At 49.8% G+C, this 20107-nt stretch overlaps 1 protein-coding gene across 1 annotated transcript in view; it reads right to left on the bottom strand.

Moving 5' to 3' along the window:
- The window catches only part of PAPPA (pappalysin 1), a 266420-nt gene that overhangs the window by 72985 nt on the left and 173328 nt on the right, over nucleotides 1-20107 (bottom strand). The window contains exons 11-13 of the mRNA XM_027550637.1: nucleotides 7712-7825; nucleotides 6663-6798; nucleotides 4295-4508 (exon numbers count right to left, since the gene is read on the bottom strand). Coding sequence (XP_027406438.1) covers nucleotides 4295-4508; nucleotides 6663-6798; nucleotides 7712-7825 — 464 coding nt within the window. The remainder of the gene's footprint in view (nucleotides 1-4294; nucleotides 4509-6662; nucleotides 6799-7711; nucleotides 7826-20107) is intronic.

Raw genomic sequence — 20107 nt, 5'->3', positions numbered from 1 at the left:
GATGGCGGGGGGTGGGGGAGCATGGGGCAGGGGCGGGGAGAGCTTTGCCCTGGAAGTCCCAAGACCTGGATTCCAATGTCGTGTGGTTCTGCATCCTAACCCACTGGGGCGACTTTGGAAAATACTTTCCCTGCCTGGACCTTAGGTTTTCCATCCTCAAATAAGGGTAAGAACCCAAAGAATCTCTTCATGCCTCCTAGCTTCCAGGGGTCAAGTCAGGGTGTGGACAAAACCATGGAGATGTATAATTTCAGAGCCCACTGGAAAGGGAACAAGTAGACTTTGATAATCCGACGTTTTGACAAGGATATGGAGGAACAGGGGTTCTGACAGGCAGGCCAGGGCTGGGGGGGGCAGGTGGCGGTGGTTGGACAGCATCTTAGAGAACAGTCAGGCATATCCATACAGGTGATACAGGCGCGTGCTTAGGCGCAGAAGTTCCATTTGCAGGCATAGCCCCCAGGCTAGCTGTTCCCAATAGATGTTCCGTGAGGTGCTGATCCATTCGAGGGTGGGGACACTGGGTAGACCTGGGGACAACCTGAGGCCTGGGCCGTCCGGCCGTGAGAAGCTTCCTTCTGTGCTCCCAATCTTCCAGACAGATTCCTAGAGAGCCCCCAGTCAGGGCACAGACTCCAGGGTCTCTTGGTTCCAGCCTGTAGGCACCCACTCTGATGCCACCACTACCAATAACTACCAGACTAAGTTCACTCTGGCTGCAAGGAGTGAGTCTAGTCACACAAAGAATTTATTGTCCCCTTGGAAGGAAAGTTATGACCAACCTAGACAACATATTAAAAAGCAGAGACATTACTTTGTCAACAAAGGTCCATCTAGTTAAGGCTATGGTTTTTCCAGTGGTCATGTATGGATGTGAGATTTGGACTATAAAGAAAGCTGAGTGCCAAAGAATTGATGCTTTTGAACTGTGGTGTTGGAGAAGACTCTTGAGAGTCCCTTGGACTGCAAGGAGATCCAAGCAGTCCATCCTAAAGGAGATCAGTCCTGGGTGTTCATTGGAAGGACTGATGTTGAAGCTGAAACTCCAATACTTTGGCCACCTGATGCAGAGAGCTGACTCATTGGAAAAGACCCTGATGCTGGGAAAGATTGAAGGCAGGAGGAGAAGGGGATGACAGAGGATGAGATGGTTGGATGGCATCACCGACTCAATGGACATGAGTTTGGGTAAGCTCTGGGAGTTGGTGATGGACAGGGGAGTCTGGCGTGCTGTGGTTCATGGGGTCACAAAGAGTCGGACATGACTGAGCGACTCAACTGAACTGAACTGAAGGTTGGTCCTCTAAAGGCTAGCTGTCAATCAGAGCTGCCTCTCTCTGGGTGCTCCGACATGGAAAAAGTGGGAAAAGTTTGAGGTAGAGAAAGGAAGAGAATGCAACACATGAGAGGGAGGGGAGGAAGGGGGGGAAGGAAAGAGGGGAGGGAAGGGAAGACGCCAAGTTTCTAAACACATGGCCCACTGAATGTTATACTAAACTGCTCAATCTCTGTGTAACTATAGGCTGGACAATGGCGCGTGCGTGCGTGTGTGTGCGTCCAACCCCTGAAGCCTCAGCTCCTGACGGTCCCTTTTCTCACTGAAGAAGCCTCATAGCTTCCCCCCAACCATCACGAGGGCCCCCTTCCCTCCCGCTTCCCCTTCTTGGTGTGGAGCTGGAACTCAACTAGAATTCCACCACTGAACCTCTCCTTTGGAACCGGATCCTGTTCTCCTGGGTCTCTGAATTTACTCCCAAGTTCCGCACGGGGACAGAGACCCTTGAATCTGGGTCAGAACACACACGGCTGGACTGATTTTGCCGTGATGAGGTTTCTCCCCTGGCAGCTCACCAGCTATCACGTTGCCCTCAGGAGAAGAGAAAGAAAGCGAGGAGGGAAAAGAGGATGAGAGAGGAGAAAGGGGAAGAGATGGAGGAACAGGAAGGAGGAAAGAGAGCCAGAAGGAGAACAGATGGGGAGGAGATGGGAGTGGGGCTCTGAGTGGGGAGAGGAAGGGGTGTGTTGGGGTGGGTGGGGGCCACACTTTACTACCTGGGAAGCAGCTGAGAGTCAAGTGGGCCATTTCCACTAGAGCAGCTGAGCTATAAAAAGGCATGCTATTTACCTTGCTGTTTCGAGAATGAAGAAAAACATCCCGCGGCTTTTTACACTTGTTGCTTATTTTTCTTTTCTTTCCTCCTGGTTTGTTTGTTTTAATGCATTTGCGCATTTGCACAGTCCTGTCTGTTAGGGTAAATCCCTCTTCAGCGCCCCAGGAGCAGCTGCGGTCCTCCCCGACTCCCCGCCCCACTCCCTCCCCACAGCCCTGGCATTCAGGAGGAGCAGCCTCTCTTAGACCCAGGGAGCTCAGGGTCCAGCCAGCCAGCCCCGGGAGCTGCGCCTCCATCGCTCCACTCCATCCCACTGACGAGTGCGCACAAGAGAGGAGCCCTGGGAAGCCCTCTTCTCTCCTGGATGAGCCTGGTCCTGGTGAGCAGAGTGTGGCTCTTAGGGGCGGACAAAGTGAGATCCTACCTCCCACTCTCTGGACAGTCTTGGCTCAGTCGCTCTGTCCATACCTCACCAGACAGGTGAGATAATGAATAAGATAATGAAATCAATGTGGGTCCCCTCCTCTTCCCTCTCACCGCTCCTATCTCTTGGGAATCCCAGACTGTTCCAAGTGGAAGGAGCCACACAGAACACAGATCCGTCACTGCTATCGTTTCACATGTCGGGAGACAGGCCCAGAGAAGAGAGGGGTCGGGCTCCCCATCCCACCACCAGCCGGAGACAGGGCAACGTCCTGCCCCAGCTCTGTGTGTTTCCATGAGAGGTCGAAGGACTCAACACATACTTATTGATGGACTTGTTTTCAAGGTTAAACACTTCTTACTGTTTACTTGGGACACGAGAACTGCTAATGAAGGATTCAAAGAAGTCAGCGCTGGCCTCAGTCAACTCGGGGATGGTCTTGGTGGCTGGTTAGGGATGGGAAAGCGTTGCAGAGAGGGTCTGATGGATTTGCATTTTCCGTCGACATTGTTTCCCTGGGTTCTGAGAATTAACTTATTTTTATAGTCTGGAGAGGCAGGGATGAAAAAGCCCTCTCAGGGTGAAATACAACAATGAATGATATTTAAGGAGCTCTTTTGCCTCTGAAGGATTGCGACAGACTTTGCACAACAGAAGCTAGAGACAGTGGGTGCAAAACAATGTGGGTTTTGCAACCACCTTTTGTGTCCTCTGGTAGCAGGGGCGTGGGAAAGGCTGGGGTCCCCTCTCCCCACTCCTCTTTCTGTCCTTCTCCCAGGTATACAGGGCAGGGCTGAACTGCCCTTCAGAGGGCCTTGCTTTGGGGAAGCCCACTGAGACCCCCAACTCTTTAAACGAACGTCAGAGATGCTGTGTGACTCTGGACCAGCCCTTCCCGTTCTGAAAACCCAGAGGGTACCACGGAAGTTTGGACAATGCAGATATACTAGATGAGCTCCGAGGCTTCTTCCAGCTCAACTCTAAGAACTTTATGTGGAATTCTGCACAGAAAAGCATCAGCATCACATCAGCAAGTGGTGATAAACACTATGAACACATTATCTTTGCACAGTTCCTGAGAGTTTCCAGGAACACTTGCATCTGCAGCACATCTTTAACTCTCATGACCACCCTACTGGGTAGATATTACTCCAAAGGAGACAACTGAGACTCACCCAAGTGCAGTGGGACAGTCGGGAAGGGGCAGATTCAAATCCAGGTCAGAGTGTCACTACAGCTCATATTTTTTCCAGGAAGGATCCCCCTCTCCTAGCTCCACACTAGGTATATTAACAGATACAGATCAAAGGCACCGCAGAGCCGTGCGGTTAAAAGACAGACACCAGGACCACTGGGGACATCTCCCAGGAGGGTTATGCCTCTTGCCTGTGCTACTTAGGAAGCAGAATGTTCCAGTATTTCAGAGCTGGAAGACAGCTAATCCACCACCCCTCACTTTATTCAGATGAGGGTGCTGAGGTCCAGAGAGGGAAAGTGACTCTCCCAAGGTCACCCTGCAGGTCAGCGTCAGCACTGGGACCTCGAACAAGGTGAAAGAGGTCCTCCTCCCACAGCCATGTCTCTACTGCCCTCCCACACCCCCTGGAGCTCAGAGTCATGGGGTCCTCTCAAGCCCCAAGGCAGAGCCGGCCAGAGGCCAGACGATGGAGAAGGGAGAAACACACAGACTTCTTCCTGTAACACCCATGGCCTCCCGGCTCCAGGGTCCACCCCGGCACGCAGACCCAGGGTGCCTTACCTCTGCTCGGCAGAGCTGTAGGTCTCCCCTCTCTGGCAGCTGCTCAGGGTGACGGGGTCAAAGTTGTCGAAGGAGCGGAGGGCCACCCCCGAGATGGCGACCAGGGGTGAACTGAAGCTCACGCGTACCGCCCGGCTGTGGTAGAAGGGCTGGCTGAGGTCATGGACCACAGGGATAATCAGGGGATTGTTCCGGCAGCTCAGGACGTGGAAGCCTGTCAGGGGAGACAGAGGGCCGGGGGGCCAGGCTCATTACTCAAGGCCAGTCACGCCCTCCCCAACGGGCCCTTCCCGAAGCCCCCAGACCCTTTCATGTCACTGCACAAAAGCACCATTGGGTGGCCAGTGGGGATTTTGAGTTTGATTGAAAGTTTCTTTGTCTGCCTTTTTCTCTTGGCTCCAAATCTTTCCAATCCCCTCGCCTCGCCGCTCCCTAAGCTCTCCCTTCACCTAGCGCCCACAGCCCCTCCCTCCCCACCAAAGGGCCACCCCTGGGCCAAGCCTCACTGGCACTCACTTCCCTCCCACCTTGCTTGAGGGCTTGGCTGGTCTGAGCTGCTAGTTTTCAGGCAGTCATCAAGATGAGGGAAACAATTCACAGAAATAGGTCATTGTTGGGGTAAAAAAAAAGCCTCCTCTCATTTTTAAGCTAGGAAGCTGGGACCAGCCCTGTGCGGTAAGGACCTCTGCACCCCTTTGGCAGAGAGGAGAGGCAGAAACGTGGCAGAAGGTGGCTTTCCAGGGGGACCCAGAACAGTGTGCCACACAGAGTCCAAGGAGAATCCAAACGGCTTCACCCAGAAGCTCTCAGTTCTTTCTAGAAGTCCCAGGCTTTGAAAAGTGGTGGGGAGTGAGTAGGGCGGGGAGAGAAGGTACATAAGGAAAGGGAGGAGAATGATGGGGTGGGTTGGAGTTGGGAAAACCAAAGCTGGCTTTGGTGTTTGATGGACATCAGGTCTTGGCTTAGTGGGTCTCCCTGACATCTCAAGTGGTAGAGTCTGCCTGCTATGCAGGAGACCTGGGTTTGATCCCTGGATTGGGAAGATCCCCTGGAGAAGGGAATGACTACCCACTCCAGTATTCTTGCCTGGGGAATCCCATGGACAGGAAAACCTTGTGGGTTACAGTCCATGGGGTTGTAAAGAGTCGGACACGATTGAGCGACTGACACAGATAACAGATACTCACTTCTTTACTATGTGAGTTCACCAAGCCCCTGACACTCAGTGTCTACCTCTAAAAAGTGAGATCATCCTGACCAAGCACTGGGAGTCCTGTTCTGCTGGGCGTGAGGCTCCCAGTCGAGCAGGTCTGCATCTGTGGCCCACTGGCATAGAGCCACAGAGCCTCCATGCGAATGCCAGGGTGCTGAGGACGCAGGACAGGGGAGCCGATGGGGAGGGACAGATGGACACTCGGGCATCAAATAGCAGGATCCAAGGATCTCTGCTGGAGCCCGAGTCTTTCCCATTGCTCTGAAAACCTCTCCACAGAGCCCTTTGCGATGCCAGGACAGCTATGAAAATATTTGCTTCTTGCTTAGGGACATTTCCCAGGAATCTGGATAAATCCAGAGGGGTTTCCTTTCCCTTCCTTATTAACGCATTTCCCCCATGCCTTGAAAACTGACCAAATAAGTAAACATAAAAACAAAACAAAACCCCTCCCCACTGCCTGAGCTGTGGCTTGACCCTGACGTAACCCCTGGCGAGCTTGCTTCCTATGGGGCTTTGAAACGAGCTCCTTGTGGAATTGCACGGGCACAGCTTTGAAGCCGGGACTTCTGCACTGGCCTGGAATTCCAGAGTAGACGGGGCAGGGTGTCTGGGCAGTGTGGAAGGGGATGGTGGGGCTTTCTGAGTGTGGGGTCTTGTGCTCGGCACGGGTCACCACATCTCAAGTGAGAGCTCATTTGCTATCATGGACGCTCCTGGTTACAGGGTGAAGGGCAGTGGGCGATGCTTCTGAAAACCCGGCTTTCCTGCTTGCTGACTGGCTCTGGCCATGTGACCCAGGCCTCTCAACGTGTCTCTTTGGGTCTCAGGTGATGATACATATAATGGAAAAGCATCTTTACTCAGTCTCCTTCCCAGGGTCCTCTGAGATCTGCTAGGATGCCTGAGGGTGAAGGCGTTGCGGGAGAAGGGACCTACTGAAAAGAGGACTTTGACCTGAATCTCTTCCCTCATCCCCATCCGATTCGGGCTTTTCTAGGTGTACACACATACTTATCCTGATCTGAAGACACCCTGATGGGAAACAACCCCAAGAAGAGGCGACGGGAGGCGAGAACTCATTCTCAGCCGATCCTTACAAACCACGCTCGGGCAGATGGGGAGGCAGGTAGCAAGGGCAAGCCATACGCTCACCTAGATCGTGGCTCTGTTCGTTGGTATCAAGCAGCTGGACGCTGATGGTTTCTTGCTTCTGGTCCCCATAGTAGGTCCCATCGGTCACCAGGTGGACGATGACGGCTGTAGCGACCATTGGTTGAGAAAAGTATGCCTGAAATGCAGAAGACGTAGGAGGCTCAGCCGTGCAGCTAGGCATGCGGTGGTGGGGCAGCCCCGGGGCAGGGTTTTGAGAAGAATCTTCCATTTCGGGAGCTGGACAACTGATCACGGTCCATGGTGGGAACAGGGAGACAGTGAAACCTCAGAGCAAAGAGCATAGCCTCTGAGGTCAGAGACTGTTCCAATCTTGGCTCTGCTCTTTTCAAGCTGTGTGATGCCCAGTGATGGCTGAGCCACTCTGGGCCTAAATTCCTTCACCTCTAAGTCACGGATCTGTAAATAGATACATCACAGGATGCCTGGGAGGCTCCGGGAAGATACTCAGACGTCCAGCACACACTAAAACCACATGAAATGAGGCTTATTATTCATCACTGCTCTGTGCTGACCAATCTCTGGACTAGGCATCGAGGAGACGGAGGTAAACAAGGCATGCCTTTCATTTCTGTAGATGGTGGAGTTCAACACAGGTGAGCAACACACACTAACAACACTCGGAACAACCACAGTCCACAGTCGGGAAGACGGGCCCGCGACAGCTACAGAATACCACGGCACATGACGAGTGCCATCCAACAGTGGGCCACACATGGAGGACTAGAAGCAAAAGGACAGTTCCTTCTCCCTGTAGGGCTCAGGGAAGACTTCAAGGCAAGGCAGCTTAAAAGAACGACATCTAAATGATATCTAAACTCTCGGCCAAAACAAGACTGACTGAAGGCATCCCATGAGCAATTAAGGGACTCCATTCCAGGAAGCATCCTGCTGCTAACTGTTTTGCTTTCTGTCCTTGCCATTAACACCCTCAGCAGGTAGACAAAACCAGCCTACGAAAGGGCCAAGGGAGACAGTGTTTCCTGGGGGCCTCTGCTGGACAGGCTGAGGCTCTCAAAGCTTTGACTTACCCGGACCCAGAAAGTGGTCTGAGCCAGCTGGGAATATGGGTAGCTGATGGTGCATGGGTACCAGGCGTGCTGGGAAATGCCTTCGCTGAGATCGATCACCTTGGTCCGACACACCTGGAAAAAAAAATAAAGGGAAACAGATGTCTTAGAGGGTCTTGGAGGTTGAATTAAATTCAACTCAGCAACACCTCACTATCCACCTATTCTGTTCTTGACACCACAGGAAGAAACAGTGATGAACAGACAAGAGTCTGTTCCAGGTGCCCACATTCTAATAATGCAGATGAGAAGATCTTCAGTGGTATTCAGGAAAGGAGGGATAACACATTTGGGTGGTAGAGACGTCAGAGAAGTTCTTGTGGGGACAGGTCCTGGAGGAGTTGACACCTGATTCGGGTCTGGAAGAGTAGGGTGGCTGCAGATGGGAGGGTATTGCCCATGGAAGGAAGAGAAGTAAAGGCTCAGAAGAAAGCAGAAGCCCAGGATGATGAGCTGCCTGGTATAATCAGAACTTGGGGAAAGAGGCAGAAAGGCAGGCCTGAGGCCCTGAATCTGTCACGGACGCTGAATACCAAGCATCCCTTCAGGACAAATCTGTAAATTGTGCTCAGAGCCAGATTAATGACACAGACCGGAACAGCGTCAGCATCTGTTCTCCCCAAAGAATATCGGCCCCACCGTTTGGGTATGTGTGTCATATCTACACACACACACAGCCCCTCAGTCTCAATGACAGATATACCAAATGACATTCCAAGAAACACGAAGCATGTAGAGATGAGGAGAATTCTTCAAACTGAGGAATTTCCTGTCCTGATGTCATTTCATCCCACTGGTTTAATCATTCATTCCAATACTATTTATTGAGTAACTGCAATTGGTCAAACACTCTGGGACAAGACATCAGACAAGGGAGCAGTGGGAGGAGCTTGGGGTGACAACGTGTGCAGGCAATCTGTCAGCTGTAGACTAGAAAAGAACTGTGATGGAAACGGAGAGGAGCAGCCACGATACTCTCGAGCTACATCAGACTCTTGGCAAAAGGTCATCCCAAATTAGTGTTTTTCCTTGCATCTCTATGGTGACTCCTTTCTCAATATTCTCTGGGAATTTGGGCCTGTCATTCCAGATCTGTGGGTCTCAGATGACTCGCCTAAAAAGTAAAGTTAACTGAGAGACCTCTAAGGTCTTATAAGCTATGAGAAAAAAAGTGAGAGGATCTAATGTCAATTACACAAACAAACATACACATGTAAAACAAAAAAAAAAAGGAAAGGAAAAAAAATATATATATACAAGGATCAAGACTATCCATTCCAGCAATATCTAAAGTAGCGAAAGATCAGGGATATACCATCATCAAAACACCTACAAACCATAAATGCTAAGAAAAGGTGTGGAGAAAAGGGAGCCCTTCTGCACCGTTGGTGGGAATGTAAATTGATACAGCTGCTATGGAGAACAGCATGGAGAGTCCTTAAAAAACTAGGAATAAAACCATCATATGACCCAGCAATCCCACCACTAGGCATATACCCTGAGGAAACCAAAACTGAAAGACACGTGTACCCCGATGTTCGCTGCAGCTCTATTTACAATAGAGGACATGGAAGTGACCTAGATGTCCATTGACAGATGAATGGATAAAGAAGCTGTGGTACAGACATACCGTGGAATATTACTCAGCCATAAAAGAGGGATGCATTTGAGTCAGTCCTAATGAGGTAGATGAACCTAGAGCTAATTATAAAGAGTGAAGTAAGTCAGAAAAAGAAAAACAAATATTGTATGTTAACGCCTGTATATGGAATCTAGAAAGATGGTGCTGATGAACCTATATGCAGAGAATCAATGGAGACAGAGAACAGACTTATGGACACGGCTATGGAGTCAGGAAGGAGAGGGTGGGATGCATGGAGAGAATAACATGGAAACATACATTGCCATACGTAAAACAGACAGCCAAAAGGCATTTGCTGTATGACTCAGGGGATTCACACCAGGGCTCTGTAACAACCTAGAGGTGTGGGATGGGGAGGGAGGTGGGAGGGATGTTCCAGTGGGAGGGGACACGGGTAAACCTATAGCTGATTCATGTTGATGTTTGGTAGAAATCAACACAATCCTGTAAAGCAATTACCCTTCAATTAAAAACAAATAAATTAAAAAAAAATCAGGGATAGTTTATATGCTCCCCTGTTGAAGAAGGGGTGAGTAAAGATGATACATTCACATGTTAGGATTCCATAAGCAAAAGAATATTAGGAAGAGGACTGAAAGAGATTCAAATGTGGGGATGATCCTGAGAATATTTGACACCTGATTCAATATGGACCCTGGCCAAGAAAAATGGAAGCCCTATTTGTGAGTTCATAGATGACAACATAGAGGGATTGCAAAAGCATAACATGGAATGAATAAAGAAAGAGGTATACGTGGGTAAGTACATTAGGGTTCTATTTATTAAAATCAAATGAAGTTAGACTATACCCCGGGAGTCATACAGATGAGTGTAGAAGAATTAAAAATAGCATGGAAAGTTGCACATCAAATTCACTGATCAAAGTCAAGCTGAAACACGTGGTCGCACTGTAATCCACAATTGCAAGCTGCAACGCTTTCTTTTAAAATAAATGTTTTGTTTTGGAATAATTTTATATTTACAGGAAACTTGCAAAGGAAGAAATACCAAGAGTTTCATATACACTTCACCCAGTTTCCTTAAAGTTAACATCTTCAGTTCATCCTTGAAATATCAAATAGAAGAAGAAAAGTGTCTTAACCAACTTTGGAGAATCACACCGTCACCCGGGGAGTTCCTGCAACGGGGAGCTGGGTTAAGATACCTGGTCCTGGTTCCAACTCCCTCAACATTCGGGGTGTAATTGCGGACCAGCTGTCTCCCATCTTTGGACCTCAGGCTATCTTTCACATCTGAATGTTGGATTAGGTCATGGCCTTTCAAGGTGTCACCCGTGGGTTCCTAGGGTTGCTTGGAGGTGTCAGTCTGGGCATCAGGATGGGGGAAGATGTGTTTAGCTCCTGCTCCACTGTTTCAACCAAAGCATCTTCACCCATCTGTTTTATATATCAAGATGCCATGTATTGTTTCGTTTGAGAGCTTCATTGCTTTAAAACACAGAAAAGTACTGAAACTTGTTTACTGCCAAAGTTCCCCTCACCCTTCCCCAAGGTGTCAGTGGGTCCTGGGAATACAGTATTATTTTCCTGAATGTCACAGGTAACTTCCTAAGGAGAGTAAAGGTGCCAAGAATCAACCATCTCATTGGCCAGAAATTAGGTGATGAGTTCAGCTATTTAAATCCCTAGAAGCCTAATACCGAGGAGGCTGTGGGTAAAACATAGCCAATTTAATGGGCTGGCAGACTTTTTCAAGTTTATTTATTTTTCTCAAAAACAACGGAGACTGAGCTCAGGCAGATCCGCCAGGGGATTGGGTTACATTTTACAACAGTGCGAGACATCGCATAAACTATCTATGGCATTTGAAATCCAGGCCAGCGATTCGACATGTATCCTTTTGGAATTCTTTCCCCTTGTGTTCTTAGCTGCCTGTCCCCCAGCAGAGCGTGGTGGAGCGCATCTCTGGAGTGCTGAGCCCGGGGCTTATCTCTGAATCTACAGCAAGCAGGGTCAGAGAAGTCTCTGACATGAACAGAGCCCTCTTACTGCTTAAACACAATTTCCTCTTATCTCATCAACTCTATCAGCACCAGACAGGGCTTAGAGGGATGTAGCGCTGTTATTTTATTCTCCTGGTTTCCTATTTAGTGCTGTGTTTGTTTCGGGCTGGCTGTGATCCTGACCATGGACAGTCAAAGCAGATCAGAGAGGAACAAACAGATGTAGCTGAACCTTTGCCCGAAGCCCCAGCCGATGTTAAAATCATCTATGTTCCTGGGGAGGTGGGGGAAGGTTACAGAGGAAATGGCGGGGGGCTCATTCAGCAGCCATGGATGGAAGGGGGCTGGCACACGGGGCTCTCTCTGAGAGGAGAAGAGCCTTGCCCTTGGGCAAAAGGAGGGGCACATATCTAAGTGTGATCCCCAAGTTATAGCTGATTCTATGCAGGTGCTCTGCTTTCATCCACCAATGTTTTGTACCTTCTAAAAAGGCAAATCCAATTCCACAAAGTCTTACTGAGCAGTGTAGACTTTACTGGGCATGTCGTGGGGGAGTGAGTAGGGGGTGACAGTGCTCACCCCGTGTGGGCTCATGCTCTCCCATCGTCGCCCCAGGCTGCTCTTTACTCATCCTCTCTCTCCAACCAGTGTCTTCAGCAACCTTCCCAACCTCTCTCACCCCCTCTCCCTTCCCAATCTCCACCTCTCTTCAATCCCAGGCAGAGTCATTCTGCTCTCCCTCCTGGTCTCTAGACACAAATCCTTCAAATGATGCCAAGGATTCGAGCTTGACCCCTTGGTCAAGAGATGACCAAAGCCCAGTGATGGCAGGGAGGTGAACACAGCAACCTTTGATTCTCTCTGTCCTACTGGTATGAACGAACTCTCCTCCCTTCCTTTACATCACTCACTGGTTTGTGGGATGCACCCCAGAGGCTCTAGAGGCATCGTGGTCTCTAGGCTCTTCTAGAGAGGAGAGGAGAGCGTCTCCTCTAGCTGACAGTAATTGTGCTGCATTTTTACTCCCATGCTCATGGCAGCATTATCTGCAACAGCCAAGATGTGAGAACAACCTAAACGTCATCAACAGATAAACGGATAAACTAAATGCGGTGGGTACACACAACAGAACAGTATTAAACCTGAAAAAAGAAGGAAATAAGCTACATTTGACTACACAGAGGACTCTCAAGGCTACTCTAAGTGCACCTAGGCAGTCACTACGAGACAAATACTGCATGGTTCCACTTATATGAGCTACCTAACATAGCTAAACCCACAGAACTGAAGAGTGGAATGGGAGCTGCCAGGGGCAGCAGGGAAAGGGACAAAGGAGTTGCTATACGTTTATAAATCAACGTATAAATCAACAATGGAGTCTCAGTTAAGCAAGTTGATTAAAATTTTAACAGATCTGCTATATAACACTATACTTATAATCAATAATGGGGCTTCCTAGGTAGCTCAGTGGTAAGGAATTCACCCGCAATGCAGGAGACTTGCAGGAGATGTGGGTCTGATCCCTGAGTCAGGAAGATTCCCTGGAGAAGGAAATGGCAACCCACTCCAGTATTCTTGCCTGGGAAATCCCATGGACAGAGGAGCCCAGCGGGCTACAGTCCACGGGGTCACAAAGAGTCAGACACAATTAGAGACTAAACAACAGCAACATAGTCACTATTATTGTGTTGTGCCCATAAAAACTTAGGAGGGCAGATTTGTTTTTAAGTGTTCTCATCACAATCTACTGAAATAAAACAGATAATATTATTTTGAATGACTGACATTGATATTCACTGAATGAATGAATAATTAACAAATGGTTAAGTGACTGAACAAATAAGTGATTGGATGAATGAATCAATAAATTAATAAATGACTGAATACAGTAAGAAATATATGATCCAGTGAAGGGGGGTAAGAGAAATTCATGTAATGATGCCATGCAAAGAACAGATATGGCAAGCATCTTCACTGAAGTCTTTTCAGGGTAAGAGAAGGAATTACCCAGCATCTTCTTGATTACTTCGCAGATGAGGGGCTCTCTTCCATTCATAAACAGCCCAGCTTACCTTTGGGGAGATTCTTCCCAACAGCCAGGGGAAGGTGTCTAGCTGTACTTTCTTCTACTCTTACCTCTAAGCAGCAACACTCATAAGCTTCCACATTTTAGAGCTTAAGAGTTAGCGGGACTTAAGTAGGTTATCAACTGGGAGCATTTCTTTTTCAGTGGTTGAGGGAGAGCAAGTATCTTGCACAATACATCACAGCAAGTAAGTGGCAAACCTGATATGAAAACAATGACTTTCTGGCCCCAGAACCGATGCCTGTTCTCTCCTGTGTTCTACACCCTCTCAAGCCTCCCTCCCTTATGCAGAACCATACCTAGTGAGATTTCTCCCCTTACCCAAGGATTCATAGCAGCAATCTCGGTGTCCATGTCACTCGCTTCTGCAGGAAGCCCAGCTCTATGTCTTTGATGGAAGCTGGGCAAGTCACTGCCTTTCAACCTCATCTTAGTGCAGGAACCAAGGGTGTGAACAAACCCCTTTCCCCTTGACCTTGAAGGGGAAAGTCTCATCTTTAGCACACTGCCTCAGACTCTCTGTCATCTTCAGAGATATCTGTGCTCATTTTAAAAATAGAAATCAAGAGACACAGGGGACGTGGGCCAGTTCTATCTGCCACTTATCAGTTGGACATCTCTTCCATCCTGTCTCTCCATCTGTGAAGTGCAGTGGTGCCCCAGCAGCTTAAGAACACCCACAGAAATACTATCTCCCAAGGTCTTATGGGCACAGTATCATTTAATCCTCTCATTTATTCAGGTAGGCTGGAATTATCCCATTTTTCTGATGAGGAAAGGAGGCACGGAAGCTTTCAATGACTCTTTCAAGCTCACATATCCAATTGTGTGTAACAGCAGGATGCTGGACTCTGAGTCCACGTTCTGTGGACTCAACCACATGGCAGCTCAATTGCTGTTTTGATTAAAACCTCTGCTTCCTCTGATGGAGAAGTAGATCCTGAGGACCACTCTCCTCATCTCCAGTCACTCCACACCCTCTCCCTGCTCCTGTGTGTGTGTGTGTGTGTGTGTGTGTGTGTGCATGCATGCGCACTCTGTCTTGTCCTACTCTTTGCAACCCTATGGACTGTAGCCTGCCAGACTCCTCTGTCCATGGGATTCTCTAGGCAAGAAAACTGGAGTGGGTTGTCATTTTCTACTCCAGGGGATCATCCCAACCCAGGGATCAAACCTGTGCCTCCTACACTGGTAGGCACATTCATTACCACTGCTCCATCCCTGCTCCAGAGGTTCCCATAATTCGCTTTCACAATGAAGAATGCATCGTATCGCCCTGCTAGTTCTCACCCCATCCGTGGCTGCCCCTGGACCACAGGATGGAAACTTCCCTAGACGCAGCTTACAAGGGCCTTGAGGAGCTGTTTCGGTCACATCCCCAGGTGCACAGCCAGCTGTGCTCCACCCGCGCAGGTGCACACGGGTGCCCCCTTCCCACTGGACTGCCCTTCCTCCCGCATGCCGCAGACTCCACCATCGTGAGGCTTGTGCCCAGTTTCTTTCCCCCTCCCCACCCCCACTTCCCTCATGGCACTTGATGATGGCCCATTTCGTGAAACACGACACATGCTTCAAAGCCAGTCTCAAATATCACCCCTCCTCTGAAAGCCTTTGCTCACCCCCCAGGCAGAATTAATTGCTCCCTCTTATGTGTCCATATAGTTCTTTATATATGCCTCCGTTACAGCGCTTGTCAGGTTGGATTATAGTTGTTTAGAGCTCAGTCTTATCCCTTTAAACTCTGAAGGCTTCCAAGGTGAGAACCATGTTTCATTTACTCTCAAATAAATCCCAGCAAATTGCCCAGCAGACAGGACACAAGAGGTGCCCCATGAACACCAATAATGCCAGCAGGGTATGTGGAGTGCCTGTTGTCTGCTGGCACTGCTTTCAGGACTCTGTACGTATGAAAGCATGCAGTCTTCAATGATGGCTAGGTAAGATAGGTGCTATTATTATACCCATTTAATCTATAAGGAAATTGAAGGCTGTATATTGTCACCCTGCTTATTTAACTTATATGCAGGGTACATCATGAGAAACACTGGGCTGGAAGAAGCACAAGCTGGAATCAAGATTGCCGGGAGAAACATCAATAACCTCACATATGCAGATGACACCACCCTTATGGCAGAAAGTGAAGAGGAACTAAAAAGCCTCTTGAAAATGAAAGAGGAGAGTGAAAAAGTTGGCTTAAAGCTCAACATTCAGAAAACAAAGATCATGGCATCTGGTCCCATCACTTCATGGGAAATAGATTGGGAAAGAGTGGAAACAGTGTCAGACTTTATTTTTTGGGGCTCCAAAATCACTACAGATGGTGACTGCAGCCATGAAACTAAAAGATGCTTACTCCTTGGAAGAAAAGTTATGACCAACCTAGATAGCATATTCAAAAGCAGAGACATTACTTTGCCAACAAAGGTCCGTCTAGTCAAGGCTATGGTTTTTCCAGTGGTCATGTATGGATGTGAGAGTTGGACTGTGAAGAAGGCTGAGCACCAAAGAATTGATGCTTTTGAACTGTGGTGTTGGAGAAGACTCTTGAGAGTCCCTTGGACTGCAAGGAGATCCAACCAGTCCATTCTGAAGGAGATCAGCCCTGGGTGTTCTTTGGAGGGAATGATGCTAAAGCTGAAACTCCAGTACTTTGGCCACCTCACGTGAAGAGTTGACTCATTGGAAAAGACTCTGATGCTGGGAGGGATTGGGGGCAGGAGGAGAAGGGGACGACAGAGGATGAGATGGCTGGATGGCATCACTGACTCGATGGACGTGAGTCTGAGTGAACTCCGGGAGTTGGTGATGGACAGGGAGGCCTGGCGTGCTGCGATTCATGGGGTTGCAAAGAGTCAGACACAACTGAGTGACTGAACTGAACTGAACTGAATTCACTGACATGAACTTGGGCAAACTCCGGGCTAGTGAGGGACAGGGAAGCCTGGTGTGCTGCAGTCTGTGGGGTCGCAAAGAGTCGGACACGATTTAGCGACTGAACAACAACAAAGTTCACTGAAGGTCACACAACTAGTTAGTTGAACCAAAACTCAAATCCAGGCCCAAACTCAGCCCCCACTCCTAACTGTAGATATAGTTTGAAGAGAGCTTGTCTACATATGGCCTCAGGGCTGTTATAGAGACTGGACTTGGGGTTTTTTCTGGTTGTTTCTCCTAGTCTGCTGAATGGTTCAGCAGACAAAAGCAGGCCCTTCCAGGCCTGTTCTGGGATGGGGCTGTGTGGTTCAAAGAGCCTCGGGCTGCCAGACTCCAGGACCTGCGTCCTAGAGCCGACTCAGTTGCTGACTTTCTCTGACATTCATCGTTCCCGCTTGCAGATGGAGTAAGATGGAACCACAAAGGGCTCTTCTGTTCGGACATTCTGCCACCTTTTGATGTCCAGTTCCTTCCAGCAAAGGTATCGATTCTGCAGTGAAATATGATGCTCCTGTAGGTCTGAGTTGGCTCAGGGATCCCATGTCTCTGATACCCTGAGGCCAAAAGCTAACTCCTATCACAGCCAGCATTTCTGTCTAAGGCAACTGGAGAAGTAACCTAAAATTTTACTGCAGTCATTCCAGCAACGTGTTTTCTGTTTTATTTTTCTTTCCTTTTTGTGTGTGCTGCAAAAGAGCTGGAAGTTCTTCTCCCAGAGCTTTGAGATCATCGGATGTTTGAGTTGGGAAAGTCCTCAGAGATCTGATTCCAGCCATCATGCCTGACAGACAGGTTGGGGACAGAGCCCAGTGGGGACCAGAACAGTGCTGCACGGTCCTCCGGGCTGGCTCTCAGCTGACAGAAGCAGAGGCCTCTGTGGCCCTAGGACTTGGGGACTTTCATCCACACCAGGCGCCGCCAGCCACGACACCCAGCACCCGCCTCCAAACCTCCTCCCTTGCAGAAGACTGCTTTCAATTAGAGGAGTTAACGATGTCTTGCTTTCAAAGGGTTTTTTAAATCCAGTTTATCTTCCACCCACACACGATGTACACAAAGGCGGGGATGGAGAGAGAACAGGGGGAGTGGGCGTTCTGGCATTTTCCCACACAAGGGAGATGCCAGGAGGTTTCTCCTGAATTTCACTTTTACAGATTTACATGCTCTTTTGTCAATCACAGGATGGAGGAAGTGCTCGTCAAACCTTGAGCCCATCTTCTCCAATTTCCTCTTTCTATCCAGAGGGACCTGGGAAAGGGTCTCATGGAAAAAGAGAGGAAAAGGAATAGGGAGAGGGAGGGGAGCATGCTGACAATAACAATGCATGTAAGCGCAGAAGTGTATGCACGACAAGCACTTGTGTGCACACGCACACACACACACTCCCCAGGCAGTGGTTCAGAATATTCCTATTCGGGCCACATGTTAACCTCAGGTTTACAGGCCCCAAGCCAAGCCATTTCCCCAAGAACTGCAAGGCTGCAGAGGTGGGCAGGGGTCCTTGCTCTGAAGACTGAAGGCTGTAAGGGGCCTTGGGAGATCGGACAGAGTCGTCAATGTGAAATAAAGCTGCCTCTATAAAGCTGGCTTGACTGTTCCTTCGAGAACATGCTGCTCCCTCCTGAGAGCTCCTGTTGGGGAGGGACAGGGGACCAGCTCTTAAGGATGGCCCCCCAGGACTGACGCTGCCCCGTGTATCACCTCCTCTGACCCTTACAATAACCCTGAGGAATGACCATTTTGTGTGTGTGTGTCCCTCCTGGAGAGATAAGGGCTCTGAGGTTTGGAAGGCACTGGCCGCTCCCCTGGGACGTAGAGGTCAAAGCCGAGTGGTCTGACTCAACGTCCGCCCTCTCCCCACCCTGTGGCTGGACGTGCTGAGGACGCTTCGTCACAGCCTTTGTGTAACATGCCGTGCTGTGGTTTCTCACCCATCTGTCCCCACGCACGAGCTTCGAGGCCACTGCCCACGCCTGATCGATCTCTCCCTTTCATTGGTGTCCAGTGGAGGTCACTGGGCAGGGCTCCTTGACTGTGGCCTTTGTTGAGATGATGCGGCTTTTCCAAGGCTGCACGTGCGGTTCAGGGCTGACAACGTCTGACCTAGAAGCCTGGGTCTCTGGGGGCCTCGACCAGCGCTGGATGCGGGAAGACACCAGAGACCCAGCATCCGTTCAGGAGCACCAGTACGTGGGACAGCCACATCCGGCTACCACCCAGGCTCAGCCGGCGCTGACTGCCATGAACAAACCGATGGCAAAGAACTGGTACTCACAGCCACCTCTCTTGTTAGCAGAATGCACTGCAGAGCCTGGCTGATTCCATTTCTTCACTCCCTCCCTGAAACCACCCTTTGAGAATCTGAGACTGTCACCTCAAGGAAGCGCAATGGCCCCTGAGCCCAGCGGCACGCTCAAGGCCTGCGTGCAGGGTCAGGGTGGCCGTCCCCCCACATCCTGCCCAGGACAGACCTCCTTAGCCTGGGCCTGCTGCCTCCCTGACCACAGACTCACTCTGGCCCAGGACTGGCCCAGGAAGTGGGCCTATCTGCAGCCCCTGAACTTGGCTGTTTGCTCACTGAGGGCAAGCATGAGGCCTTACTTGCTACCTCTTTAATACTAAGCGCAAGCGGTTTAGTCGCTGAGATGTATCTGACTCTTGCGACCCCGTGGACTGTAGCTTGCCAGGCTCCTCTGTCTGTGGGATTTTCCAGGCAAGGATCCTGGAGTGGGTGGCCATGCCCTTCTCCAGGGGATCGTCCCGACTCAGGGATTAAACCCGGGTCTCCTGCATTGCAGGCAGATTCTTAATCAATTGAGCTACCAGGGGAAAGCCTAAAGTAAGCACTAAGCTAGCTGAATAAAGAATGAACTGACACCGGTCACAGGGATGTTACTGATCCTTAATATGTATCGGGCGTCTAACACGAGCTCCGCATGCCTGGTCTCCATGAAGGCGACGTGGACACCAAATGTTACGACTCTGGCTCAGGGCCTCCTTCACTGGCTGTGGAATACTGTGGTCCTCTCCCGCCTGGGTCCTGTTCCCCACTCACTGCTCCGCCCATCCTGATCGCCTTCCTGTGCTCCTTCCTCCAAACTGACCCTCTGAGTATAACGCACGAAATATCTTAAAAGGTATCCATAACTGGGGTTAACATTACACGATACACACACACACTTTCAATCCCCTCGTCCAATTTCTATTAACACATTTTCCATTTCCTCCTCCAATCTCCATTTTACACACTAATGAAAGAGTCCATGCGGTCACAAAAAGTCGAACACGACTGAGCAACTAAACCACTACTACGACTAGTGAGAGACAGACAGGAGAGACAGAGACAGACAGACAGAAAGGCGGGGGGACAGCCAGGCTTTCTGTCCTGATCATTAGAAACGGTGCTCACTCCCCAGCCCCGGCCCTCAGAACAGCGTCCCCTTTGAAACCTGCCTTAAAAAGACAGAAAGAGGAGGGGGAAGGCTGGATGGCCTGTCTTTCAATTTCAGGGTTTAGTATTTGTTGTGGACAATCGAGCAAAGAAGCGTCTCCTGCGTATAGGGCGGTGCCTGGGGTGTAGTCACCTCCTTCGCTCGGCAGACCTCAGGGCCTCTCCACCCGGGAGACCCTCGCAGATGAGGTAACCTGGCGTCAGATGCCCTCCGGCCTTGGGGTCAGCTCCAGGGTGGCTAGTTCCTTGTTGCCCCCCAGAGTCTGTCCCTAACACATTAG

Source organism: Bos indicus x Bos taurus, chromosome 8 (assembly GCF_003369695.1).
Source record: "Bos indicus x Bos taurus breed Angus x Brahman F1 hybrid chromosome 8, Bos_hybrid_MaternalHap_v2.0, whole genome shotgun sequence".
In the NCBI taxonomy this organism is placed as follows: Eukaryota; Metazoa; Chordata; class Mammalia; order Artiodactyla; family Bovidae; genus Bos; species Bos indicus x Bos taurus.
The sequence above is the reverse complement of the archived record's forward strand: the minus strand, read 5'-3'. Positions and strand labels throughout refer to the sequence as shown.